Below are 20,932 nucleotides of genomic sequence, written 5' to 3'. Positions count from 1 at the left end.
TTATAAGTCTGTCCTGACCTATATTTAAAACTATAAAAACCTTGGCCTTGGCCTGTTATCTTGTTTAAGCCTATTAAACATTCAATAATTAAAAAAATAACTAAAATAATATTATTTTATTATTCAAAATTATTAAAATAATAATTTTATTTATTTTATTTAAAATAAATAATATAATATAGGTTGGCCTGTAGACTTATAGATCTGACATGTACCAAAAAATTTATAACCTGCTTTATAAATAGATTTTTTTTAAAGTCTAAACTTACTTTATTTGACTATTTGTAATAGGTCAAATTTGACCTAATATAGACTAGACCACAGGCCCTATAAGCCGGCCTAATCTATTTACACTTATTTTTCTCCATAACAACCAATTGCAGAATTATATTGTTTTGTCACCTAATTCGAGTTTTGCAACGGAACAATATCTTGACACCTGCTTTCTCCTTTTCAACATTAAAATTAGAGTAAATATCTTCTTTTGGTACTCAGCAAATTCCAGATGTCCGCTTTAGTCTCTAGCAAATAAAAAGGCGATTCGTGATTCCTAAAAAATTCAAAATGGACCAATTTAGTTGAAATCGTGGTCACTCACAAATTCAAAAAGACTAACATTAATCCCTCAAAGAACTAAAATAGATCCACTTTGAATTTCTTAGGAGCCACAAATAGTCTTTTTATTTATTAGGAACTAAAGCGGGTATCGTAAAATTTGCTGAGGACCGAAAATGATATTTACTCAAAATTATAATAAGAAAATACCTCCATTATCATCAACTGCCTTGAGGCCCACTTAAAATTGGCGGATTAAATTTGTCCGCTCCAATTAATATTAACATTTTAGTAAAAACAACATAATTAAGAAATTTATTATCATTGAGAAGTAATATCAACAAATTAGTTTTAAAAAATCATAATTAAGAAAAAAGTCATTGTCATTAAGAGAAAAATATATATTTTACCGAGTTTATAATATTTAATTGAGTGACAAGATTGAAAACAAGAAAAGACAATACACTATTAGAAAAATCTCAATTTTCGACGGATTGGGTTTAATTGGATTCCGTCGAAAATTTTAAAAAAATACATGTTAAAAGAAATTATATTTATTACGTTGAAAATTTTTGACGAAAAAATAATTCCATCAAAAATCTTATAAAAAAAAAATATAATAAAAAAGTATTTTTATAAGTGGTATCAGAGTAGGGTCTCTATCCCATTACAGTGTGGTTCGAGGACGAACCAGGCGAAAGCTGGTAGGCATGTAACATCTTGGGCGCTGATGAAGGCAAATAGTAATCGCCAGTGCAAAAGGGCATGGTGCGAAAGGAAAGATTGTTGTTAATGGACGCGTTTTATTTTTCCGATAGTTTTACTTCTTCTTTTTTAGGATAAAAATTGTTTATGGGAGGTAATTCTGTTCGAGACAGATTTATGATTAAGATTTTAAACTCTTTCCAAAAATAAATTTTCTTTTTGTTTCCTCGACTTGACCCTTTTCCTTATAAAAAAAATCCTAAAAGTTTTGTTGTAAGAGATTAAAAGTAATATAATAATTTTAATACGTTAATAATAAAATTGTTCGTTTAATAATTCAAAACACATTCAATAGGTGTAACATATTAAATTTTGGTAACTAATGTCTTCTCGCTTTACAATAATTTCTTAAGCTAATATTTTGTTTATAGAAAAATATATGAAAAGGTTAACTATTTAAGGAAGACAAAAGTGCTAAAAGACGTAAAAACTAATTTTATATACTCGTAATTATCTTTTTAATAACTATTTCAAATATTTAATGATATTTTTTTAAGTTCTTAACTATTAAAGAATTTTACTTTTTTGTTGATATATATTAGAGTAAAGTTCCTTTTGGGTCCCTAACAAAAAATATGATTCTCACTTTCGTTCCTTATAGAAAAATACACATATTAGTCTTTTTTTATGGATTAAATTGGGTCTTTATTAGGGGTGTTCATCAACCGATCCAAACCGATTCAAACCGCGAAAACTGAACCGAAAAACCGATAACCGAATAAACCGAAAACCGAAAAATCGAAAACCGAAAAAAACCCGCAAATTTTAATTGGATTGGATCGGTTTTCGGATGGGTTGATGAAAACCGATCCAATATATTAATTATCCTATACCTACTTGTCCTTTCTCCAATCATAGCCCAAAAATTTTTAAACTCAAGACCCATTAACTCATCAACTAAACCCAAGAAAAAACTTAGTCACGTCTCATCAACTATAGTATTGTTTACTGATATTTTTGTATTTTAATTTTTTTTTTTTACAAAGCCAATATATACAAAAAATGTTATTTGCACAATAATCATGAAACTAATTTTAGGATATTCAAAAAACCGAAAACCGATCCAATCCAAACCGAAAATAATTGGATTGGATCGGATTTGAAAAAAAATCTAAACCGAATGGATGATTACATGATCAAACCGAATAGATTGGATCGGATGAGTTTTGATTCCAAAACCGATCCAATCCAGACCGCGAACACCCCTAGTCTTTATTAAATTTCTGAGGGAACACAGTTTCAAAGAACTGAAATCATAGAGATCACAGAGGGATCAAAATTTGACCTTTTTTTTGTAAGGGAGAAAAGTGGGGACTATGCTTTTTGTAAGGAACTCAAAATGGGCTTTACTATATTTATTATTTTAACTAATTTAAAAATGCAAAAGGATTCATTAAGAGAACATAATATAAATAGGTTTAGTGTTTGTCTTTTTAAAGGACATAGAGTTATGTCATTTTAAGTGAGAGAAAGACACAATCAATGAAAATCATGGGAGAGAAAGTAAATAATTTTTTTTAACTTAAATTTTAAATAAAAAATACTAAGTTGTATTTTTCTCTCACTTAAAATGATATAATCATATATCTTTTAAAAAAACAAATATTTTTTCCAATATAGATTTTGATAATAAATATCCCGAAGATACTAATTGAAAAACATTTAATATTTCTATTAAATGCTTTTATATATCATAATTTATTAAAGTAAAAAGGTTGAGAATGACAAAACAAAGCATGTTTATAGAGGCTAAAAAAATTCAATCAGGAATGGTAGTAAAATATTAGAGTTGAGCTGTGTGCCAAACCGGGATAAGCAAAAAGAAGGACAAAAAAACGTTTTAAACCTTTTGGAATCTGGAGGCATAGCTGTATTCTGTAGCGGTAGTGGGAGACACCAGATCAAAGTATGAAAAACTGCTTATTGCAACTTTAAGAATAAGGATCCAAATCAACATTGGTTATCATCAACTATCAAAGAAAAGTTCACACTTGTACTTTTGGAGTAGGAAAAGCAGTGGGCTTGCAGTTACACTAGTCCACTTAGAACTTGTTCGAGGATTAGTTTTAGAAGGGAAGGAAAAGAAATAGAAGGATTTTATTAATCCATTTCGATATTTGTAAGTTTAAAAAAGTGAGGGATAGAATTTAGAAATTTTTATAAAATTCTCCAAAATCTTTCTTATTCTTAAAATTAAAATTCTCTAATTTGGAAAGTTTTAATTCTCAAATAAGGGAAGATAATACCATTCTTTTCCTTTCCCTTCCTTCCCCTCCCACTCCCTTAAATTTCTATCCTTCTCCTTCCCTCCAAACTCTCAGGCTTTGTTTGGAGAGTTAGTTTTAAGAGAGAAAGGAAAGGAATGAGAGGATTTTATTAATTCCTCTGCTTATTTATAAGTTTAAAAAAATGGGAGAAGGGAATTGGAGATTTTTGCAAAATCCTCCAAAACCCTTCTCACCCTTAAAACTAAGGGGGTGTATTTGATTAGGATTTTGAAAGACTTTTTTGAGATAAAAAATCTTATAGGTTTTAAATGACTCTTTAGAATTGGACGGACTTTAAAGACTTTTTTTACAACCAAGATTTCATAAAATTGGATTTTAAATGATTTTAATAGAATTTATAAGATTTGAAAGGACAATATGGATTTATAAGAATTTAAAAAATCATATGAATTTTTAACAAATATTCAAAATTACAAGAGTCAATAAAAAAATAACAAAGAAATGCAATGATATTAATAAAAAAAAGTAAAACCTATTATAATTTTCTCAATCAATAAAACGTAATATAATTTTTAACAAACATTCAAAATTATTTAGTAACAACTCTCCACATATCTAAAATTATACTAGTCCTACATGCATTAACATTTTCTCGTTCGTGCTATTGGGTTTGACCAATGAGTTAAAAATTATCTTCTTCATTTGGTATCAGAGCTATGCATATATGATTATAAGACCTAATTTTTATTTATTTATTAAAATAATTCTAAATTTACATATAGAACATAAAGTTCATGATAAATTTCGTTTGAAATTTTTTGCAATTGATCTTTGAAATCTTGAGACCCACTGATTGACCCAGTGATCCAATACTTCGATAGGGTCAATGACTGAACCAGTTTTAATAACACTACCTTAATCCATCCTGTAAATAATTCTTTCCATAATCTCAACTCTCAATAAAATATCAGAACGTAGGAGGCAAAGATTAGAGAGATAAAGAAGCAGATAGAGAAAGAGAAAAGAGAAGTTGTTTAACTTTTTCACATGCCTTTTTCATTTCCTAACCATTCCCATTTAAATATCTAATTCACAATACGAAAATTGAAATTGTTTTTTTTTTTTTTTTGGATATATGAGAAAAGACTAAAACACACATCATTTAATACAACTATCCACACCCCTCGCCAAGCCCAATAGCTTTGAAATTGTTTTCTTTACAACTCACACTAAGGGTCTGTTTGGATGAACTTATTTTCTTCAAAAGTTGTTTTTTTTCAAGAAAAAAAGCACTTCTTGTTTTTTATTCGTTTGGATCTCGGCTTTTAAAAAAAACAGAAGTCATAAAAAAAGTTAAAAACTTACTTTTTTCATAAGCTAAAAATTTTAACTTCTAAGAAAAGTAAAAGTCAAAAGCCAATTTTTTTAAAAAAAATTAAATATTTTTATAAATGTATACATAATTTTAGCTTTTATAAAAAACACTTCTAAAATAAAGAAGAGATAAAAGTTATTTTTTTGAGAAGTTCAAACAAACAGGCTCTAACTACTACTTTTGGTTTTGAGTACCTCCACAATCACTAAAACCAATGACCCACTGGACACACACATGGGCTGCCTTAGTTAAACCTATTGGTCTAAATATGCCGGACGTTTCAGTTTCCGCTTGGGCTTGGACATGGGTCGCTTCGCCAGTATGTAAAAGGTATATAAACTTAGATATAAATCAATAATACAATCGAGTAAATATAAAAAAGTTCTTTCACTAAAAAAACAATAGAGTTCTTTCCTACTGGAGTTTACATACGAAACTACTGATCTGTTTGCATCTAAGAAGGAAAAACAATTAATGAGTTGCAGACTTGCAGTTGCACGTCAACCAGGGGAGATCGAGAAGGACATGTGCCAAAAGCATGGTAGAGTAAGTGTAGATATCATATCATTTTGATTCCAAAAGGTCAACTACTGGTCTCGTCGGTCGTCACAGCCTAAACTAAACTATCAATTTTTTATTTTTTATTTTGGCTGTAAACCCCATCAATTTTAGGTCCACGGCAACAGTCATTCTTGATTATTACCTGATGTAATTTATGGTATACACTGTACACAGAAACGTTCCGTTATATGAATTAATTATAATAAAATTAATATAAGATTGTAATAATTTATTTTAATTTTTTATTATAAAAAGAGTACATGATAAAAGAAGATTATTTCCGTTTTAATATCATGAGACAAATTATTCTTACAAGAAAAATATTAATCTAAATTTTGAATTTCTGGCTCCTGTCACAAAATTTTATGGCTACGGCCTTGCTTACTCACCACTGTATATTTTATCTCGTACAGTCTTATATTATTGAGATTTGAGATATTCAGCGCGGAACCTTGTTTAATCCGTCGTTACATTTCCTGCTGTCAGTTCCCTCTGTATCCTTCTCTGTATACAGTAATTTGTCTCTTTCTGTTTCCCTTCTCTTCTCTGCATGTTTAAATAAGTAACACACTCTCAATTCTCTGGCGTGTCCGCGACTGAGTGCATATTTATTCATGCACGTGTGTGGATTTATTTGCGCTCGATTCCAGAGGCAACACTGTTGTTATGTACTGAAATGAAGCTAGCTCGCAACTGGCTTACTTTATTCAGAAATTTAAAAAAGAAAAAGAAAAAAAAAGGCCTCTGCATCTGATGATCTATCAGAAGCCGAATTTATGGTTTCTTTTGTTTCATCCTTTTAACCCACACATTTTGCATATTGCAGTCATTGTTAATTGCTTTTTCTCTGTGTCTTTCTGATATTATTCAAACCAATAACTCCAGAGTTGAGGTCTTTTCTTCCCCCCTCATATTTGACTAATTCTCAATCCTACTGATACTCTCTGAGTCTCTCTACTATTCAAACCTATAAACTTATCCTGAAGCGAAAATGGCTTCTGGTTCTGGTAAACCTCTGGGTTATCAAATGATGGCGGCGAATCATCCACAGAGTCCCACACTGTTAATGCTTAAGGATTATCTAAGGGACGACCTGAGTTCGTGTTCATCAAGCGGTTTCAAATCACTCCCACGCCGACAATGCTGCCTGCAACCTCGCTCTTCTTCTTCTTCTTGTTCCACAAAATGGACTCTGCAGAGAGCTACAGAAGCATTGCTCAACGCCATGAAATCACTAACGTTTCTAGCCCCGTTGTCCAAAACCCAAATGTGTAAATCCAAGAAAGGTGGTGTTATTTCTAGAAGCATTTCAAGGAGGCTGCTGAACAGTAACAGAAGCTTCTGGAGAAGAGCACCCAAGTTCCCAACAACAACAGCCTCCTCCGCTAACAGTAACAGCTGTACAGAATCCCATTTCACGGAGATGGAGGGATCACTAACAACAACCAACACCTCCTCCATAACAAGGGTAAGTACATGTCAAAATTGAATCATCATATTCTTTCTTTCTTTTTCTTTGATATAAAAATTTGGGAATCTCTGTCAAATTTAAATGAGTAAGATCCGAGAGAGAAAATGGAAAAACTAAAAAAACAAACAAACATAAACAAAAATAGGTTAGCTAATTAGGAGGATGAGTTATTGGTTGGTGATTCTAGAATTGTCACGAGTGGAGCGTGCACATGTCGGGACCATAGACCTGCCTACATTTCAATTTTTTTCCCCCCATAGTATGAAGCAAAATTTTCAACGTTCTATTTTTGAGTTTGACTATCCCATTATTGTTTTAATTGATTATGTCTAGAAAATTAAACATAAAGGGTATTTCGCTTCCCGTAAGAATATAATTTATGGGTTGTAAGTATACTCTCATGGAACAACAGGCTTGGCCAAATGAGGAGAAGGAACAGTTTAGTCCTGTATCGGTATTAGATTACCCAGTATTTGATGATGATGAAGACATTACATCTCCTATCAATTCTACATCAAGTTCCCGCCAGCTGGGAGGTAATTTACCTCTTCTTTACTTCATCTGTAGTTCATACAAATATTTTACTTAATCTGACAAATGCAAGTATATGATCAAATTATAGGAGCCAAACACAAGCATATGCTGAAGAGGCGACATTTTAATCGGGTGGCTTCACTAAAGCCGGTTGTCTTAGAGAGAAAAATCACATGGTCAGAAATGCAGGAAAATGAACCAATATATAACCATCCTGCGAAACCTTGTCCAGTATTAGTATCAGTTACGAGGACCCAAAACGGGAATAGTAACCTGTTTGGGGACAACTTAGGAGAGAAAGCGCGCGACCTTCTCAACCATGTTAAGAAGTCAATTCCAACTGCCTGTTTGAGAATTGAGGAAGAGAACTTGTTGTTCGATTTCTTCAGGCGGAGTATTGGGGACAATAATGATATTGAAAATTCAATGAAGAGCCACCTTTGCAAGGTAGCAGAGGATTGGGTACTCGGGCAACCCCAGGAACAGTATTCGAGTTTGAAAGTATACATTAAGGAGATAGACAAGTGTGGGAGTTGGAGAAATTTTCATGAAGAAATACAACGCCTTGCCATGGAGCTCGAAGTTGACTTCTCCACTAGTTTGGTCAACGAGCTCGTGCTTGACCTCACCACTGGCTAGGACACCGAGAAGCTGCAACTGCAAGTTTCTTCTTCCTTATTTTCTTATCTGTTTTTATGGTCTCTTCTCTGCATACATCTAGGGGATTCTGGGGCAGCAAAATTTTGGAATTCTTGGAAGGAAAATTTGATTTTACTGATATCATGGTTATCAAGGTTTTCATCCTTGCATCTGCATGTATGGAGTTACTCGGGACTTGCGAGAAACCAATTGAAGTTTGTCCAATAGGTCGATGTTGTGTACATCTTGTTGAATAATATGACTCAATTGGAATTAATGGTTATTTGGCGATTAATCCTTAGGAGATGTTTAGCCAAATTTCTAGAATCGTCTACTCTAGACTATTCCACGAGAGTTCTAGAGATTTGTTGTAACTACCATAATCAATATCTAGGTTAGGAGACGGTAGATAATTCTAGAAAATAATTTATAGCCCTTAGATGAAATCATGTTAGCACAATCCAAACCATTGGTTAAGGAGATGCCACTAATATAAATAGAAAAGTTCTCCACCATTTTGTATCAAGTCAGAAAGACAATGAATATTGAGCATAAATAAAGTGTTCTCTTCTTCAAAATCATTTTAAAATTTTCTTTTTCTCAAATATCGATCTCCCAACACTATCTATGGTGCTAATGGTGTGGACAAGTGGAGGGTGAAGCAACCCTTCTTAACTATCTATAGGGATATATATCTTTTTCACCTTATCTCGTATTCTATTTATTTGAAATTTTGTGAAGTGAGAAGTTGGGCAAGGTTAAAAGAAAACTAGGAATGACTAAATGTACAAAGTTAAAATAAAATCCTCTCAATATAGTAAGTCTTTAACGTTTGATTTCCTTATATATCTTCCGCCATATGTCTTCCACACGCACACATATATGTGAGCTACAACTAGTGGAGGAACAGAGTCATCCTTTTCTGTTTATAAAAACAACAACAATAAAAACAACATAAACTATAACCTACTTGGGAATGTCAGACGAAGTAATCTGCCTGTAAATATTCTCCATTTTGCACATTATCCTGTGTACCAACAGGGTCTTCATTCAAATTCACCGGCACCAATGCTGAAGACCCTTGGATGGATGGTGCCTCTGTATGAACTAACTTATGAAAATGTATAACTTATTCACATATATAAATACAGATAATGCACCCATGAAAAAAGCATTACTACAAGGCACAGAATAGTTTTGGCAAAAGCACTATAGTACTCACATTTAACAAAAAAATTGTCGTGTTCAAAGCATATTTGAAAAGAATAATCATAGTAGAGCAGTCAAACACGTCGGATTCACATTTAACAAAAAAATTGTCCTGTTCAAAGCATGTTTGAGAAGAATAATCATAGTAGAATAGTCAAACGTGTCGGTCAACCTAACGTGAGTAATCCCGTCAACACATGACGAAACTCATATCCACCTAAGCATCTTGGTCCGATTTTAGCCAATCCTATCAAGTTATGTGATGAGATCCAATTAAAAGGACCATTACAACCCCTGTGACGGCACCCCTCTACCCATTACAAAAAAAAATGCCACCAACGATGATCTGCTAGATTCATTACAACATTCACAGTTACTAATCATCAATTTTGTTTTTTGCTCCTTCTTTTCTCCTGATAGAACAACGTACCAGATATTATGGAATTCATAATATATTGTAATTTTTTTTTTTATAAACATAATATATTGTAATTAATTAGTAATGTAATTAACCAAAAAAATTATAATTACTATAAAAAAAATGATAATTACTATAAAAAAAAGTACCAAGAGAAATTATAATTTTTTGCAGATTAAATTAAACAGTCGGCTATATTTGCGGATGACACTTGTGTATGGTGACAGAATATCATTTTCCTATGCATTGCTCCCAGAACCATTTCTATATTATTCACCCAACAAAGGAAAAAAAAAATCTATATTTGATCATAACTTAGTCAAGTTTTATATTTTGTTTGGTATAATTTCAGTTTCTTTATGGTTTACAGTATGGATTTATTTGAGTAATTTTTTTAATAATCTTCACATTATTAAAATAAATTTATCTTTTAAAATAGTTATTAATATAAACAAAATTATTTTAATTAATATAAGTTAAAACTATACTGGATAACATGAAATTTGTTAGACAACCCGTTCCAAATGAGGTGAAAATATAAAATATCTATTCTTTTGTTTCAAAATTTAAAAATAAATAAATAGTTATACAATGTTTTCTTATTGTACTTTTTGAAACAAAAGAATGTGAATTATAATGTTTTCTTATTATCTGTATTTATATATGTGAATTAGTTCTGTTTTTGCGTAAGTTAGTTCATACGGAGGAACTATCCATCCAAGGTTTCGGGTCTTCAGCATTGGGGCGGTAGAAGATGCTGTTGGTACACAGGACAATGTGCAAAATAGAGGATATGCTCACGCAACATATTACTGATTAGAAATTCAAAAAATATATTATTTCTTATCTTAACAATAGATTAATCATATGTAAAGTGGTAAAATGATAAAAGGAAAAAGTGTTATCAGATACCAAAAATGAAGCCCATACTAAGAAAATTTCATTGGTTCAACAAATGCACCGTAAATTCGGTGCATTGTTTTATTTTTGTCAAATTAATAATAAATAATTTATTTTAAATTAGGAAAAATTAAGAGAGAGAATAATTTGATATAAAGTAAGACACGTGTTATAAAATAAGTAGAAGATGCACCGAGTTTTCAGTATATTTGTAGTACCAAAGATATTCTCCCATACTTTTTTTTGGATTACATCCGGGTATCCTCACAGCCGATAGCTATGAGACTAATCCCTCGTCTCGGGTCAGCGCACAAAACGGTAAAGAGCTGGCCACGAAATGCTTTCCATTCACAATAGTTGGGATTCAAACCCTCAACCACTTGCTTAAGGGAGGAGATGCTGTACTATCACACCCACCCACGTGGTTGATATTCTCCCATACTAAAGCTCATGTAGAATTTTCCACGTCAATTGAGTGAGCGTCCGTTCTGTTATTTTAATTTTTTTTGTCTCTCATTAATTACAAGATAATAATAGAGACAACATATAGATTAATGCACACAATACGTAAAGGCCCAATCACTTATCCAAAAACCAACATTTGTCTCACCAACAAGTTTGTTCCTTAACCCGTTTTCTTGTCTCTCTGAAATTTAGTACACGGTTTTTTTTTTTTTTGCCTAAACGTAATGTGTTCTAATAATTTTATTTTTTTATAGGATTTGATGTTGGTCCTTTTTTTTTGTATAGATGTTTGTCATTTTAAAAAATATAAGTTATGTCATTTTAGAGAATAGATAGACACAAAAAATAAAAATCATGAAGGAGAAAGTGAGTATTTTTTAATTTAAATTTTAAATAAAAAAATTTATTTTGTGTCTACCTTTCTCGATATAACTTTATGTCATTTAAAATGACAAATAATTTTCTCGTTTTTTATATATAATTTATGAGAAAAGTGTTTGTCATTTCAAATGACATAAAGTTATTCATTTTAAAAGAGAGATAGACATAAAATATTATTATTTTATTTAAAATTTAAATTAAAAAAATACCACCTACTTTCTCTCCTATGATTTTTATTCCTTGTGTCTATCTCTTTCCTAAAATGACATAACTTATATCATTTAAAATGACAAACATGAAATCTATAATTTCGTTTTTAAAGTCGGAGTAAAGAAACAGATGAATTTTGATTATGGGGTTGGTCGTAATGGGCTGGACTTCCTTTCAAAACTCGGTGACATGCTTGACGATTAGTTACCCACTGGGCCTAAACAAGACCACAGAAGTGGGCCTCATCAAAGTCGACATAAATCAGAAGAGCACGTGCTCCATGTGAGGTTTCATGTGGGAGAGTAAACCCTAAACGGTGACCATCGAACGGTCGCAATTGAAAGTGAGTCCCCCACCCGATCCAACGGACCCAATTGACGCATTTAATTTTGAGAAAACATTTCGAATCTTTGTATTTTAATAATTTTTGGAAAGTGCCCTTTTAAGAAAATGAGGCTTTCCACCCAATTCCACTTCACTGTCTCCTTCAGATTTTTGATTACCTGCTTCGGCGTCTGCGTAGCGTAACTGGTAATTACCACAAACCATATTTCCCAAAAACCGATGATGAAAGGTTCGAAGCGTTTAGCTGTGTCGGAACCCGACCAGACCGATACCAACGAAACGGCCGTAAGTGTGACTGTAAAACACAATTGCCTTTTTAGTTCTGGAGCTTCAGATCAATTCCAATTTGATTCAATTTTATTTATGTACTTTAGCTTCAACTTCTACCCCAATTTTTCATAGGATAGAATTTTCCTTCTAGTTTTCCACTGTGAGAAGTTCATTTTTTATTTATTTTTTGTCATTTTTCTTTTTTACTCTTATAAACTTATCAATCATTGAATGTCCACAGAATGGGTTCTGAAGATGCTTGTAATTATCATTCCTAAAGTTTGTCCTTATTTGTAATTCAGTAAATTGAAGAGCAATTGCTCTTGGAAATTTAGAATAGTAGATAGCCAGTAAGAAAACTGGGTTTTTAGAATGTGCTTAGGATTATTAATTATCTTTGATAATCAGACTCTCAAGTCATTACTTTCAGTATTAGGGGAGAGTGTTGGTGATTAAAACTGGATCATTTCATGTTTAATATTTTGCACTTATCTTGTTGGTTTTATTTAAGTTTTATGCTTATCTTACTTCCAATGTTGAAAAACCTTTTGGTATGTAAGTGTTTATGACTTTTGCTGAGCGATACGGTAAAACTGCCCCCCCACCTCCGCCCCCAAATTCCCAGAATGGAATTTGTAAAGATTGAGTTTAGAGGGCAAGCAGGAATTTGAATAGTTAGACGATGAGATTTGACATTCCTTCTGTATTATAGATATTTAAAGTTTTTGAGTTGATTTGGATGAGAAAGAATAATCGTCCTTATTAGCAATAAATGAACTCACCTGAAGCATCTCTTAATGGGTAATATCAATAAGTCATTAATTCTGTGTATGTAAATTGTCCTTTATGCTTTGTAACTATTATCTTTATGTGGAAGCTTATTATACCTCCATTTTCACTATGATGCAGTTCCGGAATAAAAGAATAATGGAAGGACCTTTCTTTGATGCACATAGGGCTGAACCATCCCAACAAACAATGGTGGCAACGCCACCATTGGATATGAAACAGGCAGAGTCATCCCAGCGGCATGTGAGAGATTTAAATACCCAGTTTGCAAGGTTCATCTTTTATTTTATTTCAACAAATTTGCTTTTACTTCATTGTCGAATTTCAATTTTTCTGTCAATGAGAAAAAGGTTTGGTCATGATAATTGGATTTGATCTCTTGTTCTATATTTTGAGTTTAGCGTTCATCTTTTATTTTATTTCAACAAATTTTCTTTTACTTCATTGTCGAATTTCAATTTTTCTGTCAATGACAAAAAGGTTTGGTCATGATAATTGGATTTGATCTCTTGTTCTATATTTTGAGTTTAGCTTATTTGGTTAGTGGTTGTTATAAATCATTATGTCTTCATATATTATAGTCTAGGTTGAATGATTTTGCTTTTCTATGGTTATGAATGCTGTGTTAGTTCTTGCATTACCTTTCTCATTGTGATGCTGCATGTCTTCCTCACAGTTGGGTTCAAACACAACTGAAGAATCATCCTGATGAGCTTTGGGAAGATGGTGTCAGAGATTACTTAGATCATGCTTCAAGCATTATGGTAATTCTTCATATGGTTTAATGCACTAAAGTCATGTATTACTTGTATTTCTAATTTACTCAGTTTTTTACTATATGTACCCAAGTAATGTGTTATATTGAAGATACCATTTTACAGGAAGCTGATCTGGTTTGTTGTAGTGTTATTGTTGGTTCTGTGGCTTTGCTTGCTTCAATGAAATAAATAGATGTATGCACACTAATAGACATGCTTACATATGTGATAATGCTGACATTCTACTTGAGAGGTAGCTATTCATGGTTATAATAATACTATTTCTGTTTGTTCTACCTAGAGTTGGAGTCTGTTTATTGTCTATAAGCACAAATATAAATGCTTTCTTGTTTTGGGCATCCTATCTTGCTAGTATTAGCATGCATGTTCATTTTTTTTTTCTTAAGAATCACATTGTTGCTTACGCATACTATATAATGGTGCTAGTCATGCATCTTCAGAGTTGAAAAAATTGACAATGTATAGTTGTATTGTTTCAGAAAAAATTCAGTGATGTTGTTAACTGGCTGAAAGCAAATGCCACCAAGGTAGAAAATTTGGCTGCTGATACTGGTGTTTCTTTTGCTGGGAATAAAGTCTTGCCTGCAGTAACATTAACATCAACATTAACATCCACAAGAACATTACCATCAACATCAACAGGAACATCAACGTCAACATCAACAGGAACATCAACGTCAACATCAACAGGAGCATCAACATCAACGTCATCGTTGCCTGTAGTAACAAACAAAGAAAATAAAACTTTTGGAGAAAAATTTGTGTCTACTTCTGTTAATACTGCCACAATTTTTGCAAGTTCGTGGAGCCCAAACAGTCAAAACGCTTTTGTATTTGGTAGGTTTCTCACATTTTTTTCAAATATATCCAAATGGTTTCTTCTCACATTTTAAAGCTTATAGATTAGACTGGTTGAATTTAGTGCTTGAATGCATGCCTCTCTCAAGTGGAAATGTAAGTCTGTGAATATTACTCTAATAAAATAAAAAGCAGAAAAGTTTATCATGTGCTTGATTATTTTTTATTTTATTATTTTGTGAAGTCTAAATGACAGATATCCATGCTAGATAGTCATAGTAGAGATTTCATAGAATTTATGTCGAACTGGCTTAGGAATCTCATAATAAATTGGAGCTTTGTAAAGAATATGCTATTATTGAGATGTGTCATGTGTCCTCCGTTTGTGAAGCAAAGCTAGTTCTCAATCCCCTGTACAGATGCTCATTTCATGACTGGAACTTCATATTGCATTTGCATATGAATTTGTAAAATTAAAGACCTTTGATAAATAGCAGTGAAGGTTAGCAAAGTTAAAATTACATGCTTAATAATCTTTGCTGCCATTTAATTTAGACCGCTCAATGATATACCTTGAACTTAAGCAGAAGATTATGTCACTTTTGTGATTGGCTGCTAAACTTCCGTCTTTCATTTTTAGGAAATCAAGGTTCTGCTCCCTCTAACCATGACGCTTCAGATGATGTAGATGGTGGTGAGCACTCGATGCTTGCGCTTCCCATTTTTTTGTCATTATAAGCTTTTAGCAATTACTTCATTGCATATAGAGATTATCCAATTGGTTTTTGTTCTTTGTATTTGATTTTGCTGATTGTAAGATTTTTATGATGCAGAGGTTTCTTAGGACAATTGCATTTATCACTTAGTGTCAAAAGTTGTTCTTGTTTAAATGATTATAATTGAAGTTAGCTTGGCGGTGGTAGTTGTTGTTAATTTGTGTATGACTGGCTATAGATACCATACTGCCATATGGATGTATATTTACTTTTTTCCCCTCTATGTGCAATGCTTTTGATGAAAGAAACCCTATGCCGGAAAGAACACATTTTAATCTGCAGCTTTCGTCAGATAAAAATGGAATCTTTTGTTTTTTTCCCCCCTTAAAATATTGAAAGAAACTTTTATTTATATGGGAAAAAAGAGATACAATAGTTGAGCATAAACTGGATAATGAAACGAAAGTGTAAAATTATTATCCTATCAACTGTGCACTTCAGATGCTGGTCTTTTCATCTTTACCTGTTAACTTGTTCTTGAAGCACTTTCAAACCTGAATACATCTTCTTTCTTTACTTTATTTTTTAATTTTTTTTTCTCGGTAACCTTTTTGCAAAAATACACGGGTAAGACTGTATATAATCGATCCATCCCTACCCTCATAAAGTTGGGGAGCCTTTGTGTACCGGATTTTCCCTTTTTGTCTTTTTTAGGTTACTGTTGGAATAGGTTTGTTATTAAGCAAAAGGTACATGTTCTTCTCCCTGTACTAGTTTATTTTTTACTTTACTAAGGGTAAAATGGAGAATTATGTCCAAACATTATTTATTAGAGAAAATGATGTTGACTATATTGGGGTGGTGGGGGTTGCTCCCCGCTTTTGGCAATAAGATGAATAAATCATGTGTCTTTGAATTTTTAATTCCCTTACAACTTTGAGTGGCTAATTTTTTTTTTTTATTGCTCATACCAGGCTGATTGCTGAGTCTCAGATCTAATTCATTACTTAATTTAAATTGTGAACTTATACTATGGCTCAACATCATGCAAGCCATCAATAATCTTACTTGTCATGTTTATAAAATTGCTAAATTTTTGTGCATTATGGCACCAGTGGAGTGACATTTAATAATATTCATGGCATTTATAAATTATAACTTTCTCTCAGAAAGAAGTTAGGGATGGTGAATATAACCTTCTTGCTTTGGTCTCAGAAAATGACTTGGAGCGACCTAGCAGCCCGTCAGTCGAGAAGTCAGAAGAGAAAGGTGTAGTTGTTGTGCATGAAGTGAAGTGCAAGCTTTATGTGAAGGTATTTTTTTATATATATCATACAATGTTCCAGTGTAAATTTTATACTCATATATGCCACTATAGTTTTGGGGCAGCGTTTTTATTTTTCTGTTCTTGTTTCAATTCACTTGATCTTCTTATGTCCATCCCAATGATTTTATTCTCTTACCCTTGGTATGTCCAGTCTAGCGATCCAGCAGATAATGATGTATGGAAAGATAAAGGAATGGGCCAGCTGTCTATTAAATGCAAGGAGGGTGTCAGCAAGGCTACCAAAGAGTCCAAACCTACAATTATTGTTCGAAATGAGGTTTGTTCATTTTATATTTTTCTAGTGCGTATATACTAGTATTTTTTTTTAGGGAATTGCCTAAATGTAACCTATTGTTGTTTTGTTGAGAAGTCACTTATTGTTTCAGTTTCTGTTACCTGCACTGATGACAGGTAGGAAAAATTCTTCTTAATGCCTTGTTGTATCCTGGAATCAAGACAAATCTGCAGAAGAACTCTCTTGTTGCAATATTCCATACTTCGGTAAGGCGTTGAAAAATTGCACATTTAGCTAAATGCCTTCAGATAACTCGCATGCCGATACTGAAACGAAGTTTAATATAGCTAAACAGAGAGAGAGAGAAAACACTGTAAAAAAACAATGCTTGAATGTTTTGAGAGTAGAGAGGAAACTTGAAATGTTTAGACTAGCTTACAGTGCATGAAGTTCTACAATAACTGATGGAGATGATCACTAACCAAAGTAGGATCTTCTAAGTTCTAGCCCATCAGCAAACCTGTTCCTAGGTTCAGTATCTGTCTTCTGTCAATGATGTGGTCCTATCAACCCTAGTGGCTGTTCAGTCTGTCTCTTTCAAGTTGTTTCTACCATGATGGAGCAATTAGCTTTTTTCTTGGTGCTTCTACAGCTTCTTCTTTGCAATTATTGATTGTGAATTTTCTGGGGAAGAAAACGAGAGTATGTTTTTGTTGTTAAAAAATCTCTTCTTGAAATGTTAAATAGTTCAGGTTCTGTTTTTTTTTTTAAATAAAATAAAATAAAAACGAAATAAGCCCTTTTTTATTTTAGCTTGTCCAAATGTTTTTTTTAAGATAAAGATAACAGAATGAAGTTTTTAAAATAATGGACCTGAATGTCGGTATCCTTCATTGGTCTTTGTCAGAAAAAGCTATACCTGGTTGCCCCGGATGATTGTTATTTGAATTGCTTCCCTTCATTTGGAATCTTCGATCTTCACCTTCTTTCTTATACCGCATTTGGAATCTTCGATCTTCACCTTCTTTCTTATACCGCACTTTCTATGTTTGAATAGCCAACAGAAATTGTTTGTTAAACTTGATAATTTCGTAGGGTAATGCTGACGGAAGTGGTGGAGATAATGCTGTTGTTGCTCGTACTTTCTTGATCCGGATGAAAACAGAAGATGATCGAAATAAACTGGCTTCAACTATCCAAGAATATGCTCCAGTATCTTGAGAGTACAGGAGTGATGATTATTGTATCATCATGAGCCATCAAATGTAATATTGCTGGATGCATCTTCCATTTTTCCTTTCACAATTTTTTAAAAAAATATCTAAGGTGTCACTTGTTACATTCTGTGTTGACAAACCTTGTGTTCAGAGGCTGTTGCTTATGTGCCATACGAGAAGAACGTAGTTTGACTTTGGTCGGCTAAAATACCTTGGATCAATGCTATTGTCATTTAAGGGTGATGCATGCATTGCCTTACATGAATTACTATTTTTTCACACCAGCCGAAAGGCAAATGTTGTATGCCTGGTTTGGGAATAATTCTCTCATGTTGTTAAAATTTTAGGCTTAATTTTGTGAAATTTGTGTTTATTTCTCTCTATGGTTTATAGATTTCAATTGAATCTCAAATATTTGTGAAGAGGGAAATAGATGTAAAATTTGACATTGAGAGAATACATTTTTTTCAAGTTGGTGATTATGTAACTGGTCAAAGTGAGGGGAACACCTTTGAACCATTATACCTTATATAAATAGTCAAGATTAAAATATAAAGTTAAATGAACTTTTTAAGTGATTATGTAACTTTTAAGTAATTTTTAATCTTCATCATCTATTAATGATTGTATAAATAATATTTTTTTTCCTTACCCATTTAATATATAGGGAAATCATTATCTCGTTTTACATGAGATAACTATCTCATGTTGTTCTCACATCAAAAATTGTGCCACCATTTTTTTTTTAATAAGTGGTGGGTTCCACCACATCATGTATCTATAGTAGGAGATAACTATCTCCAACAACATGAGAAAATAGAATCCCATATATATATATATGTCTGCTATTGGTGAGTAAAAATATCTCAATAACCATTATGGCATTATACCTTATATAAATAGTCAAGATTAAAATATAAAGTTAAATGAACTTTTTAAGTGATTATGTAACTTTTAAGTAATTTCTAATCTTCATCATCTATTAATGATTGTACGATTAATATTTTTTTTCTTACCCATTTAATAAATCACTCATTTTTTACTATCTCTCTCTCTATATATATATAGGTAGGATCCTTTGACACCAGTATCAAATTTGAAGTTTGACACCTCATATGAGAGTCATTAGATCATAAAAGATCAATGGTGTCACATGCTTACGAATCAGAGCCATTGATCTTTTTTGATCTAATGATTATTAGATGAGGTGTCAAATTTCAAAGTTTGACACCGGTGTCAAAGGATCCTGCCCCATATATATAATTATATATATATGGGGCAGGATCCTTTGACACCGGTGTCAAACTTTGAAATTTGACACCAAATCCTGACCGTTGATTTTCGCCAATCAACGATTATCATTTATTGGGAATTACACTTATTAATTAATCATTAATTGCCAATAAATGATAATCGTTGATTGGCGGAAATCAACGGTTAAGGTTTGGTGTCAAATTTCAAAATTTGACACCGGTGTCAATGGATCTTATCCCTATATATATATATATGGGGTTTACATTTCTGCAGCTGTTGTAAGTGCAGCAATCAAATACTTGCCATATATATAGGTAAAAGCATTAAATGCGGGGAATCATAAGTATACAAAAGATGAAAGTATAAAATGTGGAAAATCATAACTATACAACTGTCGTCGTTGTACGTAAAGCGGCTGCAGAAATGATTTTATCATATATATATATATATATATATATTCATTTTATGAATATTTTATCACATGTCGAGTTCCTTAATATGAATTCTTGTTGTTATGGACCAAGGGCTCTTATTCAAGAAGGTCCATTGAAAGATAACACAAAGAGGAAAGTAATATAAATAAAAGAAAGCATTAATCAAGGATTTTAATCGTAATATATCAACGAACCTAGACATGGAACCTCAGAAGAGTTACCAAGATCCATAATTCTACTACCCTCAAGTCAAGCCTATAAATAAAAAGTAAAATCTATAGGCATGAACTCTTATCTCTATTTATTGTTATGCTATCACTGTACATACACATCATTCCCATAGCTAATATCAATATTATTAATGAATAGTGATATGTTAAACTCAAAAGTATATAATCCATATATATTTAAGAGAGCCTCTAGTTCTAAGATCAACTCACTATCTCTTGATTAGACATCTGTTCTTAGGACAGAACACTTGTAAACAAAATTTTATTTTTGTTCGGCTGGTTAATTTCTGTAAATGTATTAATATTTAAGGCACTTCCTTAAGATCCTTTGAGGAAGAACAAAATCTCAATTGACTGAAAGTCGGCCCAAGAGAATATCTCATCGTATAAAGCCCAAAATAAAAAACTAAGAAAAGAAAAAAATACTTGTTACCATAAACTATCATTCATGGATAAAAAACCAAAATATTAATTAATTAATTTGTTTTTTTATATCAACTTTAATTATTTCTTTGAGATGAGTAAATTTTTTTGAATATTCTCATAAACTTTTTTGAATCACCTATTGAACTAATCTCGAGTGCAGAAAGGATTATTTAATTTTTCTTTTTATATACAAAGAGTTGTTTTATACGTGCATAAAATGTTGTTTCACGTGAGATCATTGAGAATGTCAATCTTTTTTTCTTTTTCTTTTTTTAGAAATTGAATGTCAATCTTTTCCAGAACACTGCCACGTACCACTCCGTCTCTTAGTTGAATTACTATGTCTTTAATGATATACCTCGAGTTCAAGTCTGAATTAAAAAGTGGAAACTACTCTCTTA

At 32.1% G+C, this 20,932-nt stretch overlaps 2 protein-coding genes across 2 annotated transcripts; both read left to right on the top strand.

Annotated features, from left to right (window-relative positions):
* Positions 1 to 6,010: 6,010 nt before the first annotated feature.
* Positions 6,011 to 8,925, top strand: LOC133284313 (uncharacterized). The gene is made up of 3 exons (XM_061481316.1): positions 6,011 to 6,952; positions 7,368 to 7,491; positions 7,578 to 8,925. The coding sequence occupies exons 1-3, from the start codon at positions 6,476 to 6,478 to the stop codon at positions 8,126 to 8,128; spliced, it is 1,152 nt and encodes a 383-aa protein (XP_061337300.1). The 5' UTR covers positions 6,011 to 6,475; the 3' UTR covers positions 8,129 to 8,925.
* Positions 8,926 to 12,170: 3,245 nt separating this feature from the next.
* On the top strand, positions 12,171 to 18,469 carry LOC133284317 (uncharacterized). The gene is made up of 9 exons (XM_061481319.1): positions 12,171 to 12,341; positions 13,236 to 13,387; positions 13,792 to 13,879; positions 14,374 to 14,731; positions 15,333 to 15,386; positions 16,624 to 16,721; positions 16,887 to 17,012; positions 17,147 to 17,236; positions 18,066 to 18,469. Exons 1-9 carry the CDS (start codon positions 12,276 to 12,278, stop codon positions 18,189 to 18,191), a joined length of 1,158 nt encoding a protein of 385 aa, XP_061337303.1. The 5' UTR covers positions 12,171 to 12,275; the 3' UTR covers positions 18,192 to 18,469.
* Positions 18,470 to 20,932: the final 2,463 nt, after the last annotated feature.

Source organism: Gastrolobium bilobum, unplaced genomic scaffold (assembly GCF_033153095.1).
Source record: "Gastrolobium bilobum isolate Gb01-03AN ecotype WA unplaced genomic scaffold, APGP_CSIRO_Gbil_v1 utg2926, whole genome shotgun sequence".
Classification (NCBI taxonomy): Eukaryota; Viridiplantae; Streptophyta; class Magnoliopsida; order Fabales; family Fabaceae; genus Gastrolobium; species Gastrolobium bilobum.
Note: the sequence above shows the minus strand (reverse complement) of the source record. Positions and strands in the feature narration are given on the sequence as shown.

Bases quoted from the DNA above. Each gene is read 5' to 3' on its own strand.
- LOC133284313 (XM_061481316.1), top strand. From the start codon at position 6,476: ATGGCTTCTGGTTCTGGTAAACCTCTGGGTTATCAAATGATGGCGGCG. The intron at 6,953-7,367 runs GTAAGTACATGT...ATGGAACAACAG, and splicing joins ACACCTCCTCCATAACAAGG to GCTTGGCCAAATGAGGAGAA. The intron at 7,492-7,577 runs GTAATTTACCTC...ATCAAATTATAG, and splicing joins AAGTTCCCGCCAGCTGGGAG to GAGCCAAACACAAGCATATG.
- LOC133284317 (XM_061481319.1), top strand. From the start codon at position 12,276: ATGATGAAAGGTTCGAAGCGTTTAGCTGTGTCGGAACCCGACCAGACC. The intron at 13,388-13,791 runs GTTCATCTTTTA...TCTTCCTCACAG, and splicing joins TTAAATACCCAGTTTGCAAG to TTGGGTTCAAACACAACTGA. The intron at 15,387-16,623 runs GTGAGCACTCGA...CTTTGGTCTCAG, and splicing joins TTCAGATGATGTAGATGGTG to AAAATGACTTGGAGCGACCT.